This window comes from Chrysemys picta, chromosome 14 (assembly GCF_011386835.1).
Source record: "Chrysemys picta bellii isolate R12L10 chromosome 14, ASM1138683v2, whole genome shotgun sequence".
Taxonomy (NCBI): Eukaryota; Metazoa; Chordata; order Testudines; family Emydidae; genus Chrysemys; species Chrysemys picta.
In genome coordinates, this window is record NC_088804.1 from 11350430 (window position 1) to 11376871 (window position 26442).

General features: G+C 41.9%; 1 protein-coding gene across 2 annotated transcripts in view; it reads right to left on the reverse strand.

The window, feature by feature from the left end:
• The window catches only part of NECAB2 (N-terminal EF-hand calcium binding protein 2), a 304596-nt gene that overhangs the window by 209479 nt on the left and 68675 nt on the right, over positions 1 to 26442 (reverse strand). For both annotated transcript variants that reach the window (XM_005306290.5, XM_005306291.5), the window contains exon 3: positions 7897 to 8005. In XM_005306290.5, the coding sequence (XP_005306347.1) occupies positions 7897 to 8005 (109 nt within the window). The remainder of the gene's footprint in view (positions 1 to 7896; positions 8006 to 26442) is intronic.

Here is a 26442-nt window from a genome sequence, read left to right on the forward strand (position 1 = left end):
AAATGCAGGTTCCGGTTGACCAAAAAACTTTTAGCAGTTTCTTGGCAAAAATCAATTAATTGTTTCAATCAAAAACAAAGCTAAAAAAAAATCTGAAAACATTTTGTTTCTGCATATTCAAAATGAAATGTTTTGAGTTTTCGATTCAAAATGTCAGTTTATTTTGAAATTTACTTCCATTGTTATTCCAAACATTTAAATGCATTTTAAAAAGCTTGGAAACTATCCACACAACTCTAGAGCAGATGACATAAATTGCTTTTGCTTGAGGGAAGCCTGGCACTAGCGAGCTAGGGATTGGGGACAAAGTTTCTGCCATTTAAAAAAATGTTCTCTCTCTCAATTTTGGTAAATTTATATTGAATGTTAAAAATTAATAAATGTATGCTAAGATTTAATTTGGAACTATGACCAAAATCTGAAGCTTTTGCTTCAGACAAGAACACCAGATGTTAAACCAGTATGGCACTCTTAAAGTATCTTGTCCTTAAGGATTTCAATGACTAGATCAATATGTGTGGGAATTTTTGCTGAACATTTTATAGATCTTTTTGTATTAAACTGTGATATTGGAGGCACCCAGAGTCCAAGAGCTGCTAAGCAAACTACCACTAACAATGCAGGAATCTGACACATCTAATTAGAACACCTGGATATTCAGTATTCAGATGAAACTGTTCTTCAAAAGTTGAAAAAATAGTTATAAAAATATCATGGACTGCTTATTTTACATCCTCAGCTGAGGAGCAAATCAGAAAATGTTTAAAATTGACCTCTTTCTAATGCAATGCCCACTAGTTTAACTGTGGGTAAAAATAGTAAAAGACATGACAACCCATTATAACCCAAAGCTAGTTACAACACATGTGGCAGCTGGGGACGGTGCTAGAATCCAGACATCAGTCAAGCACACAATGTGCTAGAACTTGCATAGCTCAGTGTTATATAGCGTGTTTCCTATGCTCACTACTGCATAACATTTAGAACAGTTGCCCGTCTTTATTTCCTTTTAGTTTACAAGTAAAAAGTGCCCATACACAGTCCCTAAGTACGTTGCCAATTATTTAAAGTCACAAAAGCAAAATGCAATAAAATCAAGCTCACCACTTCCACTAAGCAGCAACCCATAACCAGATACTAAACTCCATACAGCAGTCTGGACTTTAGTCCCCTTACCTTTCTGCAAAGGCCGAATGAAATTAACAGGCATTGTGCAACACCATAAAACTTAGCAAATGTGGATTATTTCAGACCAGAGGCAGAGCTTTCCTGAACCCACAACCTTGATGATGTACACCCACGTACCGCCTCTCTTATATTGAGAAGGAATTTAGAATCAGTGTCTCTGCTACTATGTCAGAATAGTATCAATCTGATTTTGGCTACAATCCAGATTTTGAATGCGCTGTTCTTTTTATTCCCATGACTCCCACACTATCCTTCACATTGGTATCTTAATTCTTTCCAAGATGTATTACTACCCTACAAGACAATCCTAGGCCACTCAAGGTATTTTGGTATTTTTACTTCCTTTAGGTACATTTTTTCAAACTACAGAAAACAAAACTTGGATTTGGTCTGAGTTCTGAAGTAAAGTAGGGTTACCATATTTCAGCAAGAAAAAAAGAGGACGGGAGGAGCCCTGCCCTAGCCCCGCCCCTGCCCCTCCCACTTCCCGCCCCCCCAGAACCCCCAACCCTCCCCCCGTTCCTTGTCCCCTGACTGCCCCCTCCTGGGACCCCTGTCCCTAACTGCCCCCCAGGACTCCACTCCCTATCTAAGCCTCCCTGCCTCTTGTCCCCTGACTGCCCCAACCCTTATCCACACCCCCACCCCCAGACAGACCCCTGGGACTCCCACGCCCCATCCAACCACTCCCCACCCCCTGACAGCCCCCCCCCAGAACTCCCAACCCATCTAAACCCCTCTGCTCCCTGTCCCCTGACTGCTCCGATCCATCTCCCCACCCTGCCACCTGACAGCCCCCCCCAGAACTCCCAAACACTCCCCCCCTGCTCCTTGTCCCCTGACTGCCCCCTCCTGGGACCCCTGCTCCTAACTGCCCTCCAGAACCCCACCCCCTACCTAAGACTCCCTGTTCCTTGTCCCCTAACTGCCCCCTCCTAAGACCCCCCCCAACTGCCCCCCAGGACCCTACCCCCTACCTGTACCCTGACTGCCCAAAACTTTCTCCACTCCCCCCAAAAAGCCCCCCCCCCCGTTTCTTGGCTGCCACCTCCAGAACCTTCCTGCCCCCTGGCCCCCTTACCCTGCTGCTCAGAACAGAGTGTTGGGCTCTGTGCAGCCGAGCCGGACACGTGGCTGAGCTCCCCAGCACAACAAAACCCGGTCCCTGGCCCTGCACAACAAAACCCGGTCTGGCCCTGCACAGTGCTGCCGGACTGGGCTGCAAGGGAGCTGCCGGCTCAGAATGCAGGGCGGATCCGGCTCCTCTACAGCTGCTCCTGAGTCCAGCCCGGGACTTCCCTGCAGCCCTCCCAGCCACTCGCTCTGCCGGGGGAGGGGGAAATCCCGGACATTGTGAGTGCTTTACAAATTCCCCCCGGACGCTATTTTTAGCACAAAAAGGAGGACATGTCCGGGTAAATCCGGACGAATGGTAACCCTAAGTAAAGGTTCAGGTCAATTCTTACCATTTCTTAACCACTTTATCCAGCCCTACTAATTAAGGAAAAGCCAATATTTTTATGGTGTAAAATTAAGAGTCTGATCCTTTAAGCCTTCAAACCACAGACCTTCCATTGGGTTGTGTTTCCAGTTAGCTTATGTCAAGAACTGGAGCTCATTCACTACAAATATAAGTTGCAGACACGTATTGGTAATAATGCTTTGTCTATTTAAAAAGAAAACTTAGAAGAGATTGATTAACTCAGTAGTTATTTTAGCAGTAAGATCCACAAAATTCCTTTAGCAAATTATACAACAAAGTCCACAAAGCTCCTCTGGTCTTTTTGCATTTCTCATCCTGAAGTGATTTACTGGGGCAAACAATTATGCAAACATTAGGGTAACTTTATTACAAGAAGTCACTAATTGGTTTTGCTTGCAAACAAGTCTTCAGTATGCCAACCCAAGACTGATTCTGAGATTTCTCTCTGATATTTTGGCACTAGCATAATTTAGGAAGAATACAGACACTAACGGGGCATGAATGTGCAGCATTACTTTCAAACGTTCCACCAGCATATTCAAAACTGCTGACAGGATAGAAGCATAATGGAGAGGGCAGCCTTCTAAAGTATATCAGAAAAAACATACTAACATTCACATCAAAGCACTTACAAAAATATTAGCAGGTGAGCTGTAGTGGGTTTTTGACACTGAATCATTCTGACCCATAGAGTGTCACAAAAAAACCTCCTAAATCCTGGCATCAAAAAGTTAACTACACCTCTACCTCGATATAACATGACCCGATATAACACAAATTTGGATATAATGTGGTAAAGCAGTGCTCTGGGGAGGAGGAGGACGGGCTGCGGATCAAAACTAGTTCAATATAACACAGTTTCACCTATAACACGGTAAGATTTTTTGGCTCCCGAGGACAGCGTTCTAACGAGGTAGAGGTGTATTCTCTCTCCTACATAGCTTAATATATTAGTGTGTTATATTTCAGCTTCCAGAACCTGGGTCTGCCTCAGCAAGATCCCACTTAACTCAGCATTAATGAACCAAACTATTATTTTTAAAGCCTTACCATGAGACTTTTTACTTTAAATGGGATTCCTTTTTCATCTCTTAATTTGGGCAGGCTTGTTATCCCTAAAGGAATTAAATGACATTGGAATATGACTCAAAGCTGGGTTTCATTTTAATTTTTTTTAAGAGCATAAAACCTCAGTCTTGTGGAGACTAACTCCTCTTGGAACTGGAAAAGAAAACTCCCAGGAGAAATCTTTCAGTGTTCCGCTGCCTTGTGCAGTGGCTCTGGTTGGCAATGTCACACCAAAAAAGCTGGCGCCAAGGAGTTGAGCACAGGTGTATTAATATCATGTATTGGCCCAGGATGATGCCTGTACCAGATGCTTGTCATCAGAAAGTTCATAAACACTTCAAATCCCATCCAAGGAAAATGCAGTAGGAGAGTGTTAATGGATAGATGTTAACAACAGTCAAAAAGCTCTGAAATCACATTCTGGGAAGAACACATTGGAGGCAGACGAGTTTGTGATTTTAATTTGATAGCACAGCAGAGCCTATGAATATTCAACTCTGAAAAGACACTTGTGCATTTTGTGGACCATAAAAACAGTGGATAAGAAATGAGTTGAGCTCAAGTGGCCCAGGCAATGCCTTCACCATAAGACAGCCACCTCTGAAGAGGAGCCTGGCAGCTGTTCAGTAGTTCACAACATACAACTTCAGTACAGAAAGTGAAGAATACAATCAGCTGAAACCAAAAGGGGGAAGTGGGGTAGGCAGAATGCAAATAGCTAATTTAGAGTTTGGCCATCAGGATCACTAACCCAATTCATGTTAAAAAAAATGCATAGGATCTTTAAAGACTACACATGCCTTTAATGACATCATGCCTAGATTTCCTAAACTGAAACCTTTTCAAACAAATAAGGTTTGAGCCTGAAAACACTAAGCTCATGAGTAACTTTACTTGCATGAGCAATTCCCAGAGACGTCAATGGAGCTATTCTGCAGTTACACAGACAGGGTCTGTACTCCACTCCATCAATTTTCTTAGTTTTGCCATCAATGAAAGGGGGATAGTAATACACACTCACCTACTTCATAGGGCTACTGCATGGCTTAAATAGATTATTTTAAGCTGAATTGGTGATTGCAGGACCCAAATGCTGCCAAAGACAAATCCAAACCCTGAATTCTATCTAAACCTCATTATCCATCCAGATGCAATTTCAAACCTGGTATCAAATTCAAGTGAAATAGCTTGCCAGAATCACCAACTGTTTTGATGAGACTGCGGCCTCCCTCCCAGCCTTCTTGCACAATTCTACCTTATATTTTCCAGAGTACAGACACTCACTAGAGATTCAAAGAGCTGGAACCTAAAGTCTCCTTAAATGCAGCATCTGTGTCATGATCAGAATTCGGCTAGTTTTCCATACTGCATCTCCTCCAGATTGCCTCCTGGCAATCAGGAAACTCAAAGTCCACCTAAGGAAAGTGAGGGATATTTCACGATACAGCCAACCATCAGCATCCTTGGGAACCTGCACCTCAGGAGGCCTATGTGACTCTGCTCAACTTCACTGTCCCTTACACAAGAATGTACTCTCCTGCAGGATGGAGCCTCCTTTATAGAGGTACAATATTATAGGCCAAAATTTTCAAAAACAGGAGCCTAAAATTAAGCTCTTAAATCCATATGTAAGCACCTGCCTGATTTCAGAAATGCTGAGATGCAGTAGCTCTACTTGAGGGGCTTTAAGTGGGGTGAATTTCACCCTGCATAAAGGGGTTTCTTTCAATGTGCTAGAGTTCTCAGTGCTGGGGCTTTAGGGTCATAATGTAATGGGAGCAACCATACTGAGATGAAACAGACACAGTTGAAGTGAAAGTGACACGGCAAGATTTAGTGCTGTAAAGACATGATTACAAATGATGCCATCCTTTATTTGTATAACAACTAGATCCTACAAGGCTGTTCGAGATTTGATTTTGACAAATAGGGAGAAACTAGTTGAGAATTTGAAAGTGGAAGGCAGCTTAGGGGAAAGTGATCATGAAATGGTAGAGTAGGGAATAGGGAAAGAACAAGTTAAAAATTACTTTTACAAATTAGATGTCTTCAAGTCACCAGGGCCTGATGAAATGCATCCTAGAATACTCAAGGAGCTGACTGAGCCATTAGCGCCTATCTTTGAAAAGTCATGGAAGATGGGAGAGATTCCATAAGACTGGAAAAGGACAAATCTAGTGCCAATCTATAAAAAGGGAAATAAGGACAACCCAGGGAATTACAGACCAGTCAGCTTAATTTATGTACTCGGAAAGATAATGGAGCAAATAACTAGGGACTCAATTTGCAAATATCTAGAAGATAATAAGGTGATAAGTAACAGTCAGCATGGATTTGTCAAGAACAAATTGTGTCAAACCAACTTGATAGCTTTCTTTGACAGGGTAACAAGCCTTGTGGATGGGGGGAAGCGGTAGATGTGGTATATCTTGACTTTAGTAAAGCTTTTGATACTGTCTCGCATGACCTTCTCATAAACAAAATAGGTAAATGCAACCAAGATGGAGCTACTATAAGGTGGGTGCAAAACTGGTTAGAAAACCATTCCCAGAGAGTAGTTATCAGTGGTTCACAGTCATGCTGGAAGGACATAACGAGTAGGGTCCCACAGGGATCAGTTCTGGGTCTGGTTCTGTTCAGTATCTTCATCAATGATTTAGATCAGGGGTTCTCAAACTGGGGGTCGGGACCCCTCAGGGGGTCATGAGGTTATTACATGGGGGTCATGAGCTGTCAACCTCCACCCCAAACCCCGCTTTGCCTCCAGCATTTATAATGGTGTTAAATATATTAAAATGTGCTTTTAATTTATAAGGGGGGTCGCACTCATATCTTGCCATGAGAAAGGGGTCACCAGTACAAAAGTTTAAGAACCACTGATTTAGATAATGCCATAGAGAGTACACTTATAAAGTTTGCAGACAATACCAAGCTGGGAGGGGTTGCAAGTGCTTTGCAGGATAGGATTATAATTCAAAATGATCTGGACAAACTGGGGAAATGGTCTGAAGTAAATAGGATGAAATTCAATAAGAACAAATGCAAAGTACTCCACTTAGGAAGGAACAATCCATTGCACACATACAAAATGGGAAATGACTGCATAGGAGGGAGTACTGCGGAAAGAGATTTGGGGGTCATAGTGGACCACAAGCTAAATATGAGTCAACAGTGTAACACTGGGATCTATTAGCAGGAGTGTTATAAGCAAGACACGAGAAGTAATTCTTCCACTCTACTCTGCGCTGATTAGGCCTCAACTGGAGTATTGTGTCCAGTTTTGGGCACCACATTTCAGGAAGGATGTGGACAAATTAGAGAGAGTCCAGAGAAGAACAAGAAAAATGACTAAAGGTCTAGAAAACATGACCTATGAGGGAAGATTGAAAAAATTGGGTTTGTTTAGTCTGGAAAAGAGAAGACAGAGGGGACATGATAACAGTTTTCAAGTACATAAAAGGCTGTTACAAGGAGGAGAGAGAAAAATTGTTTTTCTTAACCTCTGAGGCTAGGACAAGAAGCAATGGGCTTAAATTGCAGCAAGGGAGGTTAGGTTGGACACTAGGAAAAACTTCCTAAGTATCAGGGTGGTTAAGCAGTGGAATAAATTGCCTAGGGAGGTTCTGGAATCTCCATCATTGGAGATTTTTAAGAGCAGGTTAGACAAACACCTATCAGGGATGGTCTAGATAATGCTTAGTCTTGCCATGAGTTCAGGGGACTGGACTAGATGACCTCTCAAGGTCCCTTCCAGTCCTATGATTCTAATAACAGCTGCATTAGAAACTCATAGACAGATCAGGATAGCTAGATTAGATAGCCATAGCGAAGCTTTCTAGAAGCAATGGAAAAATCAAAAGGTTATCTGATTGTCCCTATTATTCAAAATGTATAATTTCAGAGATCTTCATAAAAGAGACTGTGCTTCAGGAAGTGTGTTGAACTTATACCAGGAGAACAAGGAGCCCTAATGGTCTTCACCATGGGAGGTAAAACCCTGAAGAAATGAAGCCCCTCTAGGCTGGCAGAGGAAATCCATCACAGTACACTTTGCACGTGTTTAGATCTTTTAAGAAGCAAAACTTTAATAGTTGCACACCAAGAATCCTAAAATCTATGTCAGCGGGAAAGAAATCGACACAGATTCATATGCTTACCTGGTGTTGTCTGAGTCAATAGTATGAAAGAGCTGTTCAAGTTCTTCTTCATTAAGAGTCCCGTCTGAAAAAAAAGCCTGGAACTCCTCCAAGGACAACTTCCCATCATCTGTGAATGGCAAGATATCAGTGTTAAGAATAAAAGATTACTGGAGGGAAAGCACAATCAAATGAAATACAAGGTCATGATCTGCTTAAAGATATAGGGGTGAAATTCTTGGAATTTCCGAGTATCTGTCCTGTAAAGTATCAACACATTGACCAATACAAAGTTCCTTTGGTACATGGCTGGTTTTGGAGGTACAGGCTTTCAAACAGGAGGTATCTAAGAAAGCAGGGCCAAATGCATTACAAAGACTGAGAAGAAGGTTGCCAAAGGCAGCCAGATATTTAATGGTTATGGTGCTGAGGCATGTGCAAATGCCAGAGCTCCCAAGTTAAAGGGGAACTTATGACAGGCAACAGTGGAGCTAAGCTTGAAAGCAAATGCCATATAAAAAAGGGAAACCTTATACCAGCATGAGAACGAAGCAGCTCTATTTGAGGAAAATGTTCACAGTTTATTGGTTTATATGCTTCAGACTCATCATCACAATGCAGTACAGAAACGAAAGTCAGAAGATTCAAATACTTGACAACCCCCTGAAGCAGGGCCAGTGCAACCATTTAGGCAAACTAGGGGGCCGCTTAGGGCGCCTAGTGGTTGAGGGCGCCTAAAAGCCCGCTCAGGCGAGGAGGTGGAGTGGAGGTGAGCTGGGGCGGGGGGGCGCGGGGAGGGCCGCTCGCAGTAACGGGGGGGAGGGGGACGCACAGGGGAACCGCTCCCCGCCCCAGATCACCTCCTCTCTCCTTCCTCTGCTGAGCACACAGCCCCCGCTCTAATTCTCCTCCAATCGGAGTCGCAAGTCTGGGAGGGGAGGAGAATTAGAGTGGCACCGGCGTGCTCAGCAGAGGAGGCGGAGCCGAGATGAGCTGGGGCGGGCTCCCTGGGTGGGGTTAGCTGCCGCAGAGGGGGATCTATTTAAAAGGCTGTGAGGGAAGAGAGACAGACGTGCAATCATGTAAGGAAAGAAAAGTTGTAAGACAGCTCCCTGACATAACAAAGGTACAAGCCTAGCTATGAAACTGAGAGATTCTCCCTTACTAAGCACTGTGAGAAGGTTTCTTCCTATCTGTAGCAGGAAGCCAAATAGTGAGGGGCTGGGGAAATCTCCTGTACAAAACGGTCTACAGTGAAGCAAGGATGGAGGCACAGTAGCTTTAAGGGATAACAATGTTTTAGTTATTCTATTAAAGTTCCCTGTTCAGTACTAGAAGACAGCAACTAATAATGTAACATTGTTGTACAACAGTGCCTTGGGTGGGGGAATTACTGCAATGTATACACTATTTAAAAGCTCTTCCTTTCATAGCCCTAGATTTATGGGCTGGAAATGTTGCCTAGGTCGAGATACGAGAATGTATCATTTATTATTTAATCAAATCAATTAAAACCCATGTTGCTTCTCTTTCAGGAAATGATGCTGGAGGACGAAGTTAGCTGACTCGCCACATACACAGGTGAACATACTCTGGCTCGAAACAAATAAAGCGTGGGGCTGCTGAACTACATATCTGGGCTTCCAAGCGATCATGCAGTATGTATGGGCTGCAGCCAATTAATTTAGAGCTGTAATTAATTTGGCATAAGGTATCTATTTTATTGGTGATTATAAAAAGATGGTGAGAGGAGAAGGGACGTAAAAATCAATCTTGGGGTAAGCATTTATATTTATAGGGTTCTACGGAGAATGGCTGCAATTAACGGGCCAAATGCTGAATTCCCAATTTAGCTTTTATTCTGTCCTTACCCAAAACCTTCACTCATTTCAATGGGAGTGTTGCCCAAGTAACGACTATGGGCTTCTAGATTTGGCTCAAATTTGGACTTCAACCATTTTTTTTTGCAGACCTGGGCTGAGCTGTACTTGTTCTATTTCCCATTCCATAAAGATCAGCAGAACAGGAGGTGATCTCTAGATATCGGGAACGCTCAGCAGCAGATAGCAGACTTATTCAGGTTTTGATATTTTCACTGGCAAGAATGAAAGTCTCAGTGGAAAAGGACTTTGTGTAGATGAATCATCATTGAAAATGAAAGTGTCCATGTTTCAAAGATGGACCATATTAACCAGCACTCTACCTCTTGGAGCATCAGACTTGATCAATGGCCCAACTCATGTGGTATCTTTAATATTGCCAATTCTAAACTTTTGGGTGCTCAACTTTGCAACCAAAGATGTAGGAATCATTCAGGGAAATTCTATGGCCTGTGTTATGCACAGGGTCAATCTAGATAAAAATGGTCCCTGATGGTCTTAAAATAGTTCATGCCCTGAAGCATAGAGATAAATAACCTTTTTATCCCAGCAAGTATAAACAGCAGAGGCTGTTCTTATATGTAAAACTTACTAGGTGGTTGTTTGCCTCAATAATATCCCGCTGGACAAAGGTCAAGCGGAATCACCTTCCCACCAGAGCAATTTCAAGCAGCATTAGTGGGAAGGAAGCAAAGTAAAACTGGGCACACATTATTATTTTAACCCATTAATGTCATTTACAGTTTACTTTCAATCAGCACACCCAAAAAGCTATTTTGATGCAAGCTTACTTAAAAGCAGTTGTGATTTTCTTCAGCCAGTTTATGTTTTCCAAGAGGAGAATGTCTCATTTCACTTTTACTTGATTTCTTAAGTCACAAACTATTTTTCCCACTTAAATTTAAATGTCTAAATTCTAAGTGGTGCCATATTGCTTTCCTGATTCCTGAGCCAAAGATTTTGAAGCATGTGGCTAGGAACACAGGAGTAGGTAGCAATTTTTGACAGTAGTTCATATCACTTCAAATTCAGTGTTACTGGGTTATTTAAAGCGCTGCCCACCTGGTTGAATGAGTATGTTTAGGGGGAAATCTGAGAGGAATAAAACAATAGCTTAGCACAGCAGCAACTGCAAGTGACATTTTTATAATATCCTATCATAATGTAAGCGCCCCCAAATATTACTGAAGTGCTGAAGGTACATGTGGTGCTGTACAAAACAGGCATACAGATGGCCTAAGGATCCTAAGACAGGACAGAGAGAGACCTAAAGGAAGGAGGAGCTGAGAGTTATTTTACTTTTGCTGTTTGTGGACCTCCCAGAAGAAGTGGGATTTTTGGAGGAATTTGACAAGAAGAGGGTGAAAAGCCTGGAACTAAACATTATTTAAAATCCTCACCCACCTCCAAATAACTACAATACAATAAAACACAAATCAGTCTAAAGCCCATGAAAAGAGGTCACTATTTAATGCAAACTTGAACCCACATCCAAAAATACGCCAGGGAAAGTGTTCCAGAGTAACAAAAAAAAAATCCTTGAGCTATATATCTATAATTGTAAAACAGCCTTAGGTTGTATGTCGCTAGAGCACAGTAGACAAGAATGTCTGGAGAGAGAGAGAGAGAGGAGCTCAGAGATAAGAGAAAGCAAGACCGTGCTAGGATTTGAAAGCTAAAATTAAAATGCTAGAAAATCCTGGCCAAAGATGACTGGCCAACACAGTAATAATATCCCGCTTCTGCAACCTTTACAAGTAAAGATAAGAGTTGATGTATTCTGAAGATTTTGTACTCTAGTAACAGTCTTATCAAGAAAGTCATAGAAAAGCAAGTTGCACGAAGTAGAAATTTGCTAAGTTACCAAAGAATGGATAAGAATATAAGAAGCTTGCCTTTAGTTACATGCTCCTGTGTGCAAGAGATACAGGTTCTCCAAATGAATTGTGATGTAATACACCTCTACCCTGCTATAACGCGACCCGATATAACACGAATTCGGGTATAACGCAGTAAAGCAGCGCTCCGGGGGGGCGGGGTGGATCAAAGCAAGTTCGATATAACGCGGTTTCATCTATAACGTGGTAAGATTTTTTGGCTCCCGAGGACAGCGTTATATTGGGGTAGAAGTGTATATCAGAATGATATCAGAAGTCTTAGAATTCCACTTAGCCTACAATCTTCTCTGTAGAAGTTATTGTTTAGGGATATGGGACATTTCCACCTTTAAAGTAAGTCCCCACCTTTGATTAATATTGTGACATAAAAATTACATTTACATACAAAATCTACATTAAAGTAACTCTACTTTACATAGATTTTAAGACCATCAGGGACCATTTTTATCTAGATTGACCCTGTGCATAACACAGGCCATAGAATTTCCCTGAATGATTCCTACATCTTTGGTTGCAAAGTTGAGCACCCAAAAGTTTAGAATTGGCAATATTAAAGATGCCTGATTGGGAAATAATGTAACATTAGCAAGTTACCTATTTTTCAATATTCTCGTTAGAAATAAAAGAACTCATTTTACTCACGCTTTGCCGCCCCGCCCAAAAAAAATCAATCTCAGGCAAAGACCAAAGACAATTTTAACCTAAAAAGTTTGCCAAAGTTATAAATAATTGAAAAGACGGGTCATAATAAGACGGCTTCAATATAGGTGTTACAGTTCCACCTCAACGTAAAATCCTGAGGAATCTATAGCAAATGTCTATTCATTATGGAGCATATGATCAGAGTTCTCATTTTCTTTAATGCGTCATGGAAATAAGATGACCAGGCAATCCATAAGTCCTCCAAAATTTAGCAAAATTAATTGCGATTAAAAAAATTTATCTTGATTATTCACAGTTTTAACTGTGCTGTTAAACAATAGAATACCAATTGAAATGTATTAAAAATGTTTATGGATGTTTTCTACATTTTCAGATATATTTATTTCAATTACAGCACAGAATACAAAGTGTACAGTGCTCACTTTATATTATTTTTACTACAAATATTTGCAGTGTAAAAATGATAAACAAAAGAAATAATATTTTTTTCAATTCACCTCATACAAGTTCTGTAGTGTCATCTCTTTATTGTGAAAGTGCAATTTACAAACGTAGATTATTTTTTGTTACATAACTGCACTAAAAAAATATAAAAGTTTAGAGCCTAAAGTCCACTCAGTCCTACTTCTTAGTCAGCCAATTGCTAAGAGAAACAAGTTTGTTTACATTTACAAGAGATAATGCTGCCCACTTCTTATTTACAATGTCACCTGAAAGTGAGAACAGGCATTTGCATGGCACTTTTGTAGCTGGCATTGCAAGGGATTTACATGCCAAATATGCTAAACATTCGTATGCCCCTTCATGCTTTGGCCACCATTCAGAGGACATGCTTCCATGCTGATGGCGCTCATTAAAAATATGTTAATTAAATTTGCGACTGAACTCCTTCGGGAGAATTGTATGTCTCCTGCTCTGTTTTACCCACATTCTGCCATATATTTCATGTTCTAGCAGTCTCAGATGATGCTCAGACCCAGCACATGTTGTTCATTTTAAGAACACTTTCACTGCAGATTCGACAAAACGCAAAGAAGGTACCAATGTGAGATTTCTAAAGATAGCTACAGTACTCGACCCAAGGTTTAAGAATCTGAAGTGCCTTCCAAAATCTGAGAGGAACAAGGTGTGGACCACTCTTTCACAAGTCTTAAAAGAGCAAAAACTGATGCAGAAACTTCAGAACCTGAAGCACAAAAAAAGAAAATCAACCTTCTGCTGGTAGCATCTGACTCAGATAATGAAAATGAACATGTGTCAGTCATCAGCATAGACACATGTCCTCTGGAATGGTGGTTGAAGCATGAAGGGACATATGAATCTTTAGCACATCTGGCACATAAATATCTTATGACACCAGCTACAACAGTGCCATCAGAACACCTGTTCTCACTTTCAGGTGACATCGTAAACAAGAAGTGGGAACCATTATCTCCTGCAAATGTATATAAACTTGTCTGTCTGAGCAATTGGCTGATCAAGAAGTAGGACTAAGTGGACTTGTGGGCTCTAAAGTTTTACATTGTTTTATTTTTGAATGAAATTTTTTGTACATAATTCTACATTTGTAAGTTCAGCTTTCATGGTAAAGAGATTGCACTACAGTACTTGTAATGGGGATTTGAAAAACACTATTTCTTTTGTTTTTTACAGTATAAATATTTGTAATCAAAATTAAATATAAAGTGAGCACTGTACACTTTTTATTCTGTTTTGTAATTGAAATCAATATATTTGAAAATGTAGAAAACATCCTAAAATATTTAAATAAATGGTATTCTATTATTAGAATCGCGATTCATTTTTTTAATTGCTTGAGAGCCCTAGTATGCTCGTGTGCTTCTCTTAATGTTGATGAATGGAGTCACTGCCACTAATTTAGTTGATGTGTCGATCTGAATGTTTGAAATCAAAGTATCTTATCTCTCTAGAATTGTAGTTTCCCAGAAGGACAGATTCATAAGCAGTTTGTAATGAGTTGGGCTTTAGCTCTATTCAGATCAATGCTAAACTTTTTACTTCCCTGGACAATAGTTGATGGACAATGCAAGCATTCACATTTAAAACCAAATGTCTATATTTAATATTATCTTCTTTGTAAAAGAGTCTTTCCTTTCTTGCTGTTAGCACAGCTTTTTGATGGTCCTTCCAGCCTCCCGACTCTCACTCATCCAGTCAGAGCTGTAGCCCCAAGAACATAAAACATCAAACTTCCCCTATTTCATAATTAAGGTGTATGGAGGGCAGAGCTGCTTTCTACTTCATACTGTACAGTATACCACTGTACTAATGCAATAATTCTTTCTTCAGGATACCTCCAACTGTTTTTTCTGCCTGCCATGTACCAAATTACCTATCCCCAAGCATCTCTTTGAATGCCTGCAGCGTGAGACATGGCTGTCACAGCTCAGGACAACTGCACTTATATTTCCCGCTTGGGGTCCACCAAAGGCACCCCCTTTAGGCTCCTAGCTCATCAGCCATCACCTTTCTTGGGCAGAGACCCACATCCCTGTCCCTCCTGACCAGGATTTTTCCAGGCTGCACCATTCCCTACCTGCACTATGACGCTCCCAGCAAGCCAGACGGCCTAAACAGCTTGTGCTTTGCTGTCTCTTTGAAGGCTTTTGAACAGAGTAGTCGCCAGCAGTTGAGTTACCCCACAGCCCTTTCTAGGCAAGCACATTTATTCTTAAGGTGAAAGCATTACAGGGAAAACATTAAAACCAATAAAAGAACACACATGCTAATAAGCTTACCAGAGATCACCTCCCAACTCCAACAAGGGATCTAATAGGAGTCAGTCCTTCAAACTCCACAAAGGGGTTTTTCTCTGGTTACAAGTTCGTAACAGCCTCAACTCAGAACTGGCACTCTCTGAATGGGTTAGATTTTCCTTTCTACAGTTTGGCCCTGTGGTTTTCAGACTCCAGGAACAGGTGATCAGCAGACAATGGCCCCCTCCTCTGGGCATAGCTTCAAAAGGCTGGGTTTTTGCATAACCGGAACTGGGGAATTTGCATTCATCTCCCCCTAGAGATTCCCCAGGCAAACCACTTGACACTGGTTGCCACAAAAGTCCATTCCTGGCTTGATCATTATTCTATATAGTCCTTTCAAGTTCATAACACTTCCCAACAGTTACATCTCATCTTCCCGCTAGAGAGAGAGGTTACATACAACCCCAGCCCATAATTATACATAAATCATTCATTTAATACAAGGGACCCCAAACATACATACACTTAATTCATTAAGATTTTTCAAAGATATTGCAGGAAATTGCAATGTGTGTCACAAAGGCTATCAATATATCCTCCAATGAATCATTCTGTTGGTGATGGCTATAAAAATGTGATGGAAAAGAACACCAACATGCCATGTGGGGAAGTGTGTGGCTATCCAGTTCCATGAATATTCTTTAATATGCTGCCTGAGGATTTTTCCCTTTACAGGAGAAACATCTGTCCTCCCACCATGCATTCAGTCCCAAGGCTTGTGAAGAAATAACATGCATATGGCAAATGAAAGGGTTTTTTTAAATTCATTTCTAGCAGAATACCCTAGTTAATCAAGGATGGTCTGTCTTTGGTATTTCTAAAGCACTGCTCTTGTTATATAAATACAGAGCTGATCAAACAAAGCTATGTCTGCAGGGCCTATTTTGCTACCGTAATACCTTTTTTTGGCAAGGAGTTTGTGTCCAAAATTGTAGACACAGCAAAGGATGTAGAATTGTGTTGTGCAAAACTGGATTTAACAAACAATTAAAATCACTCCTAGAATTGATAAAATGAGGAATTAGCTCAGAACATACAAATGCATCCCTTTCTTTCAAGAGTTAACATTTTTCCTCCCTCCAAAAAATGGAAAGAAAGCAACTTTCAGTTAATAATGATCCCATCAGTCAGCCTAGATGGTGAACAGTGATTTAAGCCCCAGTTCCCATCTAGCATTATGAGTAATACTTCATCTACCAAGAGCACATGGCTGGCAGTCCATAGTTTAAGGCTTCATCTGGGGAAGTGAATAATTCCATTGTAATTGGCAAACTATTCTTAGCTCTCACTGGAAATAGTTTGAGGATCCGGCAATGTCTGTTAACATTCCTACATTGCTTCTCAACTTTTATCCCCATATCAAAACTTTTTGTCTTCACAGAATTATAAGTGATCTAGAGTTATTTTTAATACTGCATATAGATAGGTACCGTAGGTAGGTAAGTGACTGACAGGCTGGCAGTGTTAGGAAACTGACACCCAGCCACGCACAGGCAAGACTCCCCCACACTGGAGGCAGGGGATAACTCAGAGTTCTGAGTACCCCAACAACCATCACAGATGGAAATGGTAGACTTAACAATAATATAGAAAAGGCAGAAGTGCTCAATAAATATTTCTGTTCTGCAGCTGGGGAGAAAAACATGTGATATAGTCTCATCGTATGGTGATAACAGTCTTTCCATTCCATTACTATCTCTGGAGGATGTTAAACATCAGCTACTAAAGATAGACATTTTTAAAGATAGACATTTCAGTATGTCCAGATAACTTGCATCCAAGAGTTGTAAGAGAGCTGGCCGAGGAGCTCACTGGACCATGAAGGCTAATTTTCAATAAGTCTTGTAGCACTGGGGAAGTTCCATAAGTTTGGAAGAAAGCTAATGTGCCAATTTTTAAAAAGGATAAATGGGATGACACAAGTAATAAGCCTGACAACCTGACACCAATTCTGGGCCACATAATGGACTGGGTGTTAGGAGACTTGATTAATAAAGAATTACAGGAGGGTAATGTAATTAATACAAATCAACATGAGTTTATGAAAAATAGTTCCTGTCATGCTAAGGTGATATCTTTTATGATAAGATTACAAGTTTTGTTGTTAAAATAATAGTGTTGACATAATATACTTTGACTTCTGTAAAGTGTTTGACGTGGTTGTGACAGAGTAGGGAGTGGGGAGTATTGACCTGGGAATGTTGCATGGGAATTTTACTGGTACTGTCTGCATTGGTGCTAGATGGTGGTGGGATATCAGGGTGTGACTTCACTTGAGGGATGATACGTGAGCACGTAACCTGAGCCCAGGAAGGGGTTGGGGCCAGGTGACACCTTCTGCCAGGGAAACTGGACAAAGGCTGGAGGAGGAGCTGGGGTGTGTGGCTGGGTGAGACTGCTGGAGAGGGTTTTTCAGTTTGGAGCTGGCTGGGGAAACGGAGGGAGGCCCAGCTCTGGGATCTGGGCTCCCTACCCCCCAGGATGGACCTGCCTGAGGGGTCCTGTTTCCTGTTCCTACAAGCTCTGTTTTGGACTGTATTCCTGTCGTCTAACAAACCTTCTGTTTTTCTGGCTGGTTGAGAGTCACGGTGAATCTCAGGAAGTGGGTGGTGCAGGGCCCTGACTCCCCCACATTCCATTACAATGGTACCACACAATATTTAGATTAAAAACTAGAATGATATAAAATTAACATGGCACACATTAAATGGATTTAAAACTAGTTCACTGATAGGTCTCAAAATGTAACTGTAAATGCGGAATCATCACTGAGCAGGTATATTTCCAGTGAAGTCCCGCAGATTGGTTCTTGGCCCTGTGCTATTTAACATTATTGTCAATGACCTGGAAGAAATCATAAAATCATCACTGATAAAGTTGCAGATGATATAAAAAATGGAATGGTAAATAGTGAAGAGGACAGGTCACTGATTCAAGGCAATCTGGATTGCTTAGTAAACTGCACTCAAGCAAACAATATGCTTTTTAATAAGGATAAATGTAAATGTATACATCTAGGCACAAAGAGCACAAGCCATACTTAAAGGATGGGGGGACTCTACCCTGGGAAGCAATGACTCTGAAAAATATTTGAGGGTCATGGCAGATAATCAGCTGAACATGAGCTGTGATATTCAGTGTGATGCTTTGGCCAAAAGAGCTAATGCAATCCTGGGACGCATAAACAGGGGAATGTCAAGTAGGAGTAAAGAGGCTATTTTATCTCAGTATCGGGCACTGGTTTGACCACTGCTGGAAAACTGTGTCCAGTTCTGGTGCCCACGATTCATGAAGGATGTTGATCAGGAAGAGGATTCAGAGAATGATTAAAGGATTAGAAAACATGTGTTATAGTGATAGACTCAAAAACCTCTATCTATTTAGCTCAACAAACAGGAGGTTAAAGGGGTGACTTTATTACTGTCTATAAGTATCTACTTGGGGGGAAATTATTTAATAATGGGCACTTCAATCTAGCCTAGAAAGGTATAATAATGTAATGGCTGGAAGTTGAAGCTAGAAAAATTCAGACTGGAAATAAGATGTGACGGAATGCACCCCTGTATTCACACCCTACACACTACTGTAATAATCTTTGTAGAAGGCATGCCTTGTGAGGTATCCTTTGAAAACTCATAACTTAATCAACATCATGGTAAAATGCACGTAGGAACTTTTTGTGTAAAGTTATGAACATAAGCTGAACTCATGGCTAAAGGGTGTTCCCCAGATACGTCTGGAAAGTGGTTAAACTAGTTACTCAAAGACAAAGGGCAAGCTGGTGCCCAGCCAGGTGTCAACAAAACTGATGGGACATCACCTAACAAGTGGCCATTCTTTGACAAAAAGCGGGGGGCAGGGACAATGAGATCTGCATCTTAGCAAAGAAACAAAATGAGGTCTCCTTCTTCCACCAGACCTCCTGTCTCTTGGTTCTCAACTGGAAATCCTTTTTTCAAAGAGGGACTGAAACTTGTACTCACTTAAAATCTCTCTTTGTAGTTGTTAAACTTGTTTTATGGTTTTATCTAATCCAGGTTGTTTAAATTAAAGTGTCTGGATAACTCCATTTAAGGTGATAAACTGGGGTATATTATTCCCTTAAAGGAACAATGGACTTAATATATTTGGACTGTCCAGGAGAGGGATGGGCATTACAAGACATACAATTTGGGGGGAAGATCCAGGACTAGAGTGTGTAGGGGTCACTTTGCAGTGTAACCAAGGCAGGTGAGACCGTAACCCAAGTGTGGCTGGCAGGCTGCAGTTACACACAGACACTCAGGGTGAGACTTGCATTCTGGAATGCTGTTTGTGGGAGGCCCAGGTGGGAGCTACCACCATCAAAGTATTGTAAGGCATGCAAGGTGGCAGGGCAGGGGTGACAAAGCCCCTCAGTGGTCTGGACTGCACCTTGATATATCACATAAAGCATCAATTTTCAATGGTGAGAGTAATTAACCATTGGAACAATTTAACCAAGGGTTGTGGTGGATTCTCCATCACTGACCATTTTAAAATCAAGATTGGATGTTGTTCAAAAAGATCTGCTTTGGGATTATTTTGGGGAAGTTCTATGGCATGTGTAACACAGAAGGTCAGACTAGATATTTGATCACAGTGGTCCCATCTGGCCCTGGAATCTACGAATCTCTGACTTTAAAAAAAATTGGTTAAAAGGATGGTTTATATAGACCTAAATTACCTATTTATCATCATACAGGAATTACTGTGTGTGAAGTTCTGCTCCTGTACCACTATGAGAATATCACTTCAGACTGATTCCTCTGTCCCGGAATTCTTTTTTGTGTCAGTTCATTTTTTTCAGATTTCTGAACCTCAGCATCTAAAAACAGCAACGAGCCTACCATGATAAGAATCCATTCAAACTGCACACTTTAATGACAGCCTGTCTAAATATTTGTTCTAAAGTGGAAATAAAGCACAAGGACAGCACAGTTTGTGGTCAATAAGAGAACACTGAATTCTACAGCAATGAGAATTTCAGCTCAAGCCTGGTTGTAAGCACTTTTCATATCAGCAACTGCCTCTCATTTTGATGGCAAAATCTGAAAAAAATGAGGACACGGCTAAAAGAGAATAGTATATTTCTTTTCTCCTTTAGGAACTCAACAATTAATATTCGGAATAAGAGGTACTGCATCCTGTGAACCAAATGGAAAAGAAAGGTTTTGAAGGAATGTATTAACATTTTGAGAACTACATTCAATTACTGAATGCCAGAGCAGTGACAGCAACCGTGTGTGTGCTCATGTGTTGAGGAAACACTAAGGCTAGAATTAATTCACCTCAGAGGTAGCCATTTATGGATATTCATAAACAGAGGAGTTCTGGGAATCACAGAAACATATTTAATTTTGTTCATCAGTTCTACCATTTTTCCCCATGTAGCTTTTAATGGAATTTCCCCCCAAACTGCCATCCATCCAAAGTTACAGTATGCTCCGAGATTGGACCATGGCTATTTTACTGCTGCTGCAATGCAAAATGGTTCATCTCACAGATGTGCCCTGCTGGAAGTGTGGCACATCATCTTGCTTGGGGAAAATGGTCTGTGGCCCTGAGCCCAAATTTGCACTGTACACTAACCACATAGTCAGATTTGGCCAGGTCAACAGATGAAAGTATCAGAGATGAGAATAGGAATCTTTGGTACCACTTGCAATGTAAGCAAAAGGCCTTCTGCCAACTGCTTCAGGCAACCAAGTGACACCTGGGACCATCCGCTGACAAATTCAACATATCCGTCAGGTAAACCATTCCACCAGACACCCTGAAACATGCAAGAGTCCATCCTGTCTTCAGTTAGTGAGTACCTGACACAAACAACCATGATAACTTGTGCCCACTCTCCAACCTCACCCCCCTGGGCTAGATTATTAAAAAGGTGTTAGCAAACTGACTCCAGCATCTTCATAATGGGCAGACATCCTGGATCCTCCAAGTTTCACTTCAAGTCAGGGCACTGAAGGCATCCTGTGAAGCTCTGGCTGCACTGATGTATGACCACTGCATGGTGATGGACAGAAGCAAGACGACCATGCTAATTCTACTTTACTTATCAGCTTCATTCAACACACAGTCCATCTTAAGGTGCTGCTGAAAGACCATGCAGGAGCAGGCATGGTCTTTCAGCTGTCTTCATTCATCCTTTTCCAGAAGGCCCAAAGTCATGATTGGCAACTGCTCTGAGCTTTAAGGTAAGGGAATTCCCTTAGCATCTCAGAGCTCAGTCCTCTCACCACCCCCATTCGATATGTAAGTGCAATGTTAAAGGGTACAATTATAGCTGTAATACCAGCTATGTGTTGATTAAACGGTTCTGTGTAGCCTTTCCATTCAGTGCTGTACTGCTGTCTCATACATAGCAGTACAAGAAAAATACCAAGGAAAAACCAAAGTGATGCTAATGAGAAGAGGCTCAGGCTCTGGGGAACTGGTAAACACTATACCTCACTCTTGACTGAGGGCACAAACCCTCCAGCACTCAACATCTCAGCTTCTGGCTTATGCTGGATGCCTCACTGTCTCTGGGGAAACAAATAGCAGTCATCAAAAGCACTTCTTTCCCCATCTCCAGTAAACAAAGTGACTCCATCCATGCCTCATGGATGAAGACAGGGCCTACGATAATTCACACATTCATCAGACCAGGCTAGATTATTGCAGCTCTCTCTTCTTTAGCCCGGACAAAAATTTACTAAGAAGCTACAACTAGTATTCAGTAAAGCAGACCATCTTCTAAATAGGATGAGCCAGAGAGAACATATGCTCGCACTCCATCATGTGCTAGCTCCTCATGCTCCCTGATCTACCTTTCGAGGTTCTTGTACAAATGTACAAAGGGGTACACAAGAATGCTCAGGTTTCTCTTCAGGAATCTTGTACAATAGATGTCATCTTCTGGTAACCTTGGCCTGTCAGAACCCTGATGTAGGGAGGGAGGAGGAAAGCCTTCTTAACAGCAGGCCCAAAATTCTGGCACACCATCTTAGACAGTTCCTCACCAATTTCTGGGCATGCTTCAAGATACCTCTTTCACCTTCACCATTCCTCAAAGAAAATGCTGCAGAACTGACATCCCTGTCAAATTAAGGGCACTAAACTGAATAGGACGATCAGCTGTTCTCCCAAGCAACTCTCACTGTGTTTACTTCATGTCTGGAGCTCAGACACCCCAGTAATTATAATAGGTACTTTTGAAGACCCTACTTCAGTACAATGTGGGAAAGGCAGCTGAAACTTATATTTCTCTGCTGCATTATGAGGCCAAAATCTACACCTGTCCTCCACCACTGCTTTAAAGCCCCTCCCAGGTTTCCAATGCAAGTTTAGTAAAAAGAAACCACCTCTACTTTAGAACTGATTTTTGTTGGTAATTTAAGGCTTGGTCTACACTACCCCCCCTAATTCGAACTAAGGTACGCAACTTCAGCTACGTGAATAACGTAGCTGAAGTTCGAAGTACCTTATTTCGAATTAGTTCAAACTTACCTTGGTCCACACTCGGCAGGCAGGCTCCCCCGTCGACTCCGCGGTACTCCTCTCGGCGAGCTGGAGTACCGCAGTCGACGGCGAGCACTTCCGGGTTCGACTTATCGCGTCCAGACTAGACGCGATAAGTCGAACCCAGAAGTTCGATTTCCAGCCGTCGAACTTGCCGGTAAGTGTAGCCAAGGCCTAAGACAGGTTTCATTGTAGCTGAAATGGGGCTGTCAGGCCCATTCACTCCTAAAACAGGAGAAAAGGGGCATGTTACAGGCAAGGATTCCCCTTCTTAATGGGGAGGACAGAGGAGCAGCTGTCGTGTGTGTGTGTCAGGCTATGTTACATAACGTCTCTCCAGAGCTCAGTCCTCTTACTCTCCCCTGGGACGTATTAGTTTCCTCCAGCTGAGCCTAGCCAGATTTTCCTTATAGCTGGGCTCCCTAGCAACCCCTGCAACAAGGATAGAAAGCTGCACCCCTTTCTCTGCTGAGAGGGGAGTTAACCCTTCCCTTGCAAGCCAATAGCTGAAGAACTTCTGACAATTTACTGTAAGAACTAACAAAAGCATCTATGCTAATTAATGAGCATACCGCTCAAATACATCTGGGTAGCCTGGTGGCTGTACAGTTTAAAGCATTCCACTTCTTTGTATGGTTAGTTTTGTCCTGAAATCCCTGGAACCTTCGGTGAATGGAAATATTGGGAGGGCAATGGTGGGACACTGGCAGAAGCCAAGCTTGGTTGGTGGACACTTATGAGGTCCCAGTAGGAGGATCACAGTGCAACAGAGCTTTGTGCTGCCAGGCACTAAAGAAAACCATTGCTATCATCTTGCTGTGATGCTGATGACTATGTTGCACTGCTGCCGTGGTGGCATTTGTCCAAGGGGGGCCACCTGCAAAGCTCAATTCCAGGACCGCTATCTGTGTGGGGGACGCCATTTTGCTCTACAAAATGGTGCCTTCTGTACTGCGTGACCTCGCACACATGCTGCAAAATGGTCATGTCACATGGAGGATGCCATTTTGTGCAGGTAGGGCACGTTCCAGCTTCACTACAAGCATGTGAGGGGGGCCCCTCACTGCCTCAGGGCCCCCTGCAATTGCATGGGTTGTTGGTGCCGAACATCACTAATGCACCTCATTTTCCACCCATCAAATTTTGGGTGCAAGTTCTCTCTGAAATGGCCCAAACCAGGGCCAGCTCCAGGGTTTTGGCCGCCCCTAGCAGCCAAAAAAAAAAAAAAAGCCGCGATCGCGATCTGCAGCGGCAATTCGGCGGAAGGTCCTTCGCTCCGAGCGGGAGTGAGGGACCATCCGCCGAATTGCCGCCGAATAGTTGGACCTGCCGCCCCTCTCCAGAGTGGCCGCCCCAAGTACCTGCTTGCCAAGCTGGTGCCTGGAGCCGGCCCTGGCCCAAACCGATCTAAGACTAGTCACAATACATGAAGTACAACTGTGATGCTGTGAGCGGAGGTGGCTATGGAATGCAATCAAGGGTGTAGGAAATTGGCTTAAAGAGAGAAAGCTTAAGAGTTGTTTGCATCAAGTCTAGTAGCATTTCTAAAAATGTCCGATAAATAAAAAATAAAGAGTCTGATGGGTGTTTGTGCACAAGCCAATATAGTTTTTAGTCTGTTTAAAAAACAGCAGAGATTTTGTGGTGGGCATAGAGGAGTCAGGTAACCTTAACTACAGTCAGCAATACCAGCTCCATCTACAGATATTGTACATTAGGGAATCTCAGCTGCTGCAGCTGCATTGTAAATACCCAGTTTATTATCAGACTTCTTGAAGGCAACCCTCTTGCAGCCTCATGTTTATTAAGCAGCTGGATAAACAGCCTCTTAACAGTCTCGGCCAGCTCTACTTTAGACAGCCTATCTCACGTGCTTTGTTTCTTTAGTTTGAATATGAATATTTCATAGGAAAGGAGTGGGCCATGCCCCACATTCAGCTGATTACACACAGACCCTGGGTAAGTAATGAAGAGGCACATGTTTGAGTAAAACAGAAGAGTGTTGCAAATGTCTGTTCCCCATATTCTCAAGTTAAGGCACGTAAGAATCAGAATGCTCCATAAAACTGGCAAGAGCTTTTATTTTAAGGCTATATTCGATTTCTGCAGGTTTTATGCATGCCTAGATCAAACATGAAAGACAACACAAATGTAACTACACTTACCTCCAATCCAAACACATATAACCTCATTCACACTACTTTGGTATCACTAGCTGCTGGAAGGATCTTTCAAGATGATATTTTACTGGTGGAGACAGTCAAAGTTTTCCTGAAGGGCAGGATTTTCAAAAGTGCTCAGTGTTGGCCTAACCCTACACCCGCTAACATCAATGGGAGCACAGTTAAGCCAGCACTGAGCACTGTAGAAAATCCTACCCTATGAACTCTGGGGAGAGAAGGATCCGGAGAAGCGCAGCCCTCCCAGCTCCAAGACCAGACTGGAACAGCCATGTTCCAATATTTCCAGCACTTAGGTCAGCACTCAGCACACTACTAAACCCTAGGAATGTGTGGGTCAGAACAGTCCCACATTCTTTAGCAGCAGCGCTGGGTGAAATACACACTGATCCTAAAACCCACGTGAATTTAGCCTTGGGTTATAGATTCGGTGCAGCTGTGTACCTCCGTCTATGTTCACACAGATTCCGCTAATACAGGCTGAGGTTGTTCACATGGCTTCTTTTCCTCTTGGTTATAAGAGGGAGCCTCCATTACCCATGGGAAAAAAACAGGTTGTTCCCTAAATGGAGACTGAACCACAAATAGGAGGGAAGAGGCTCTGTACTGTATCCTCTAATATAATAATTTCCACCTCTCTGATATAGAAGTGAGAGGTCCATTCATAACCTTGGCAGGTAACATTATAAACAGCAACAGCCCTGCCTCTTCTCCAGTGAGCTGAAGTTCGGATAAATTAGAATTGCTACTTCAAACAAAACCAGAAGAGTTGTGTCTAAATCCCTAAATGTCTTCGGCTGTGATTGGGATAGGACATAACAGTGGTGTCTTGGATCTTATAATGTGGCATCTATTGGGGTATATTGACCATGAGCAAATTATGGAGGATTAGAGAATGACACTCTAATGAAATAGTATCCATATTGTGTCTATAGATGTCAACATTTTTCAATTCAACTAGAAAGCTGTACAGAGATTAAAAAAGCAAGTTAAATTATTCAAAGAAGCAGATCTCTTACTAACTCAAAAGGCAAGGAAAAGTTTACACACCGCATTGTAATTTATAAAAAAATAAGATCAGACATTCAGCTACTTGTACTGACAGGACTAGAAGAAATACTTGAGTAGCCAATTAAAACCTCCACAATGAAGTGAATAGTTTGCTTCCTCAATTTAACCATTGAGCTGAGTAGTCCAATTGTGAACACATGAACATTTCATTTCTTGAAAGCCAATCGTCTTGAAATTCCCATTCAAAGAAGTTCTTGCAGTTCTAAAATTAACTACAGTGCTGTAAATTTTCTATGGCCCCTGTCCAAGAAACTCACTTGTCAGGAACTGAATCTTCACCAGCAACTGTTTTCGAAGGTAATCTTTGCTTCGACAAGTCATAGAAAATTATGTAAACAATTATTTTCAGTGAACGCGTAAAGACAAATTGCCCCACCCATATGTACTGTATATGGCTCTCACTGACTTCATTTACGCAACCAAAGTGTTCTCTCTCAACACATATTTAGCAGGTTTCCTAGCTGGAGAGATGCCAAAATGCCAATTTGTTCTTAATTCTATGCTCGGATTAGAGAAGTTCTACATTTCTTTTTACATCTGACAGGAGAAAATCTTGTTTGTACATGTC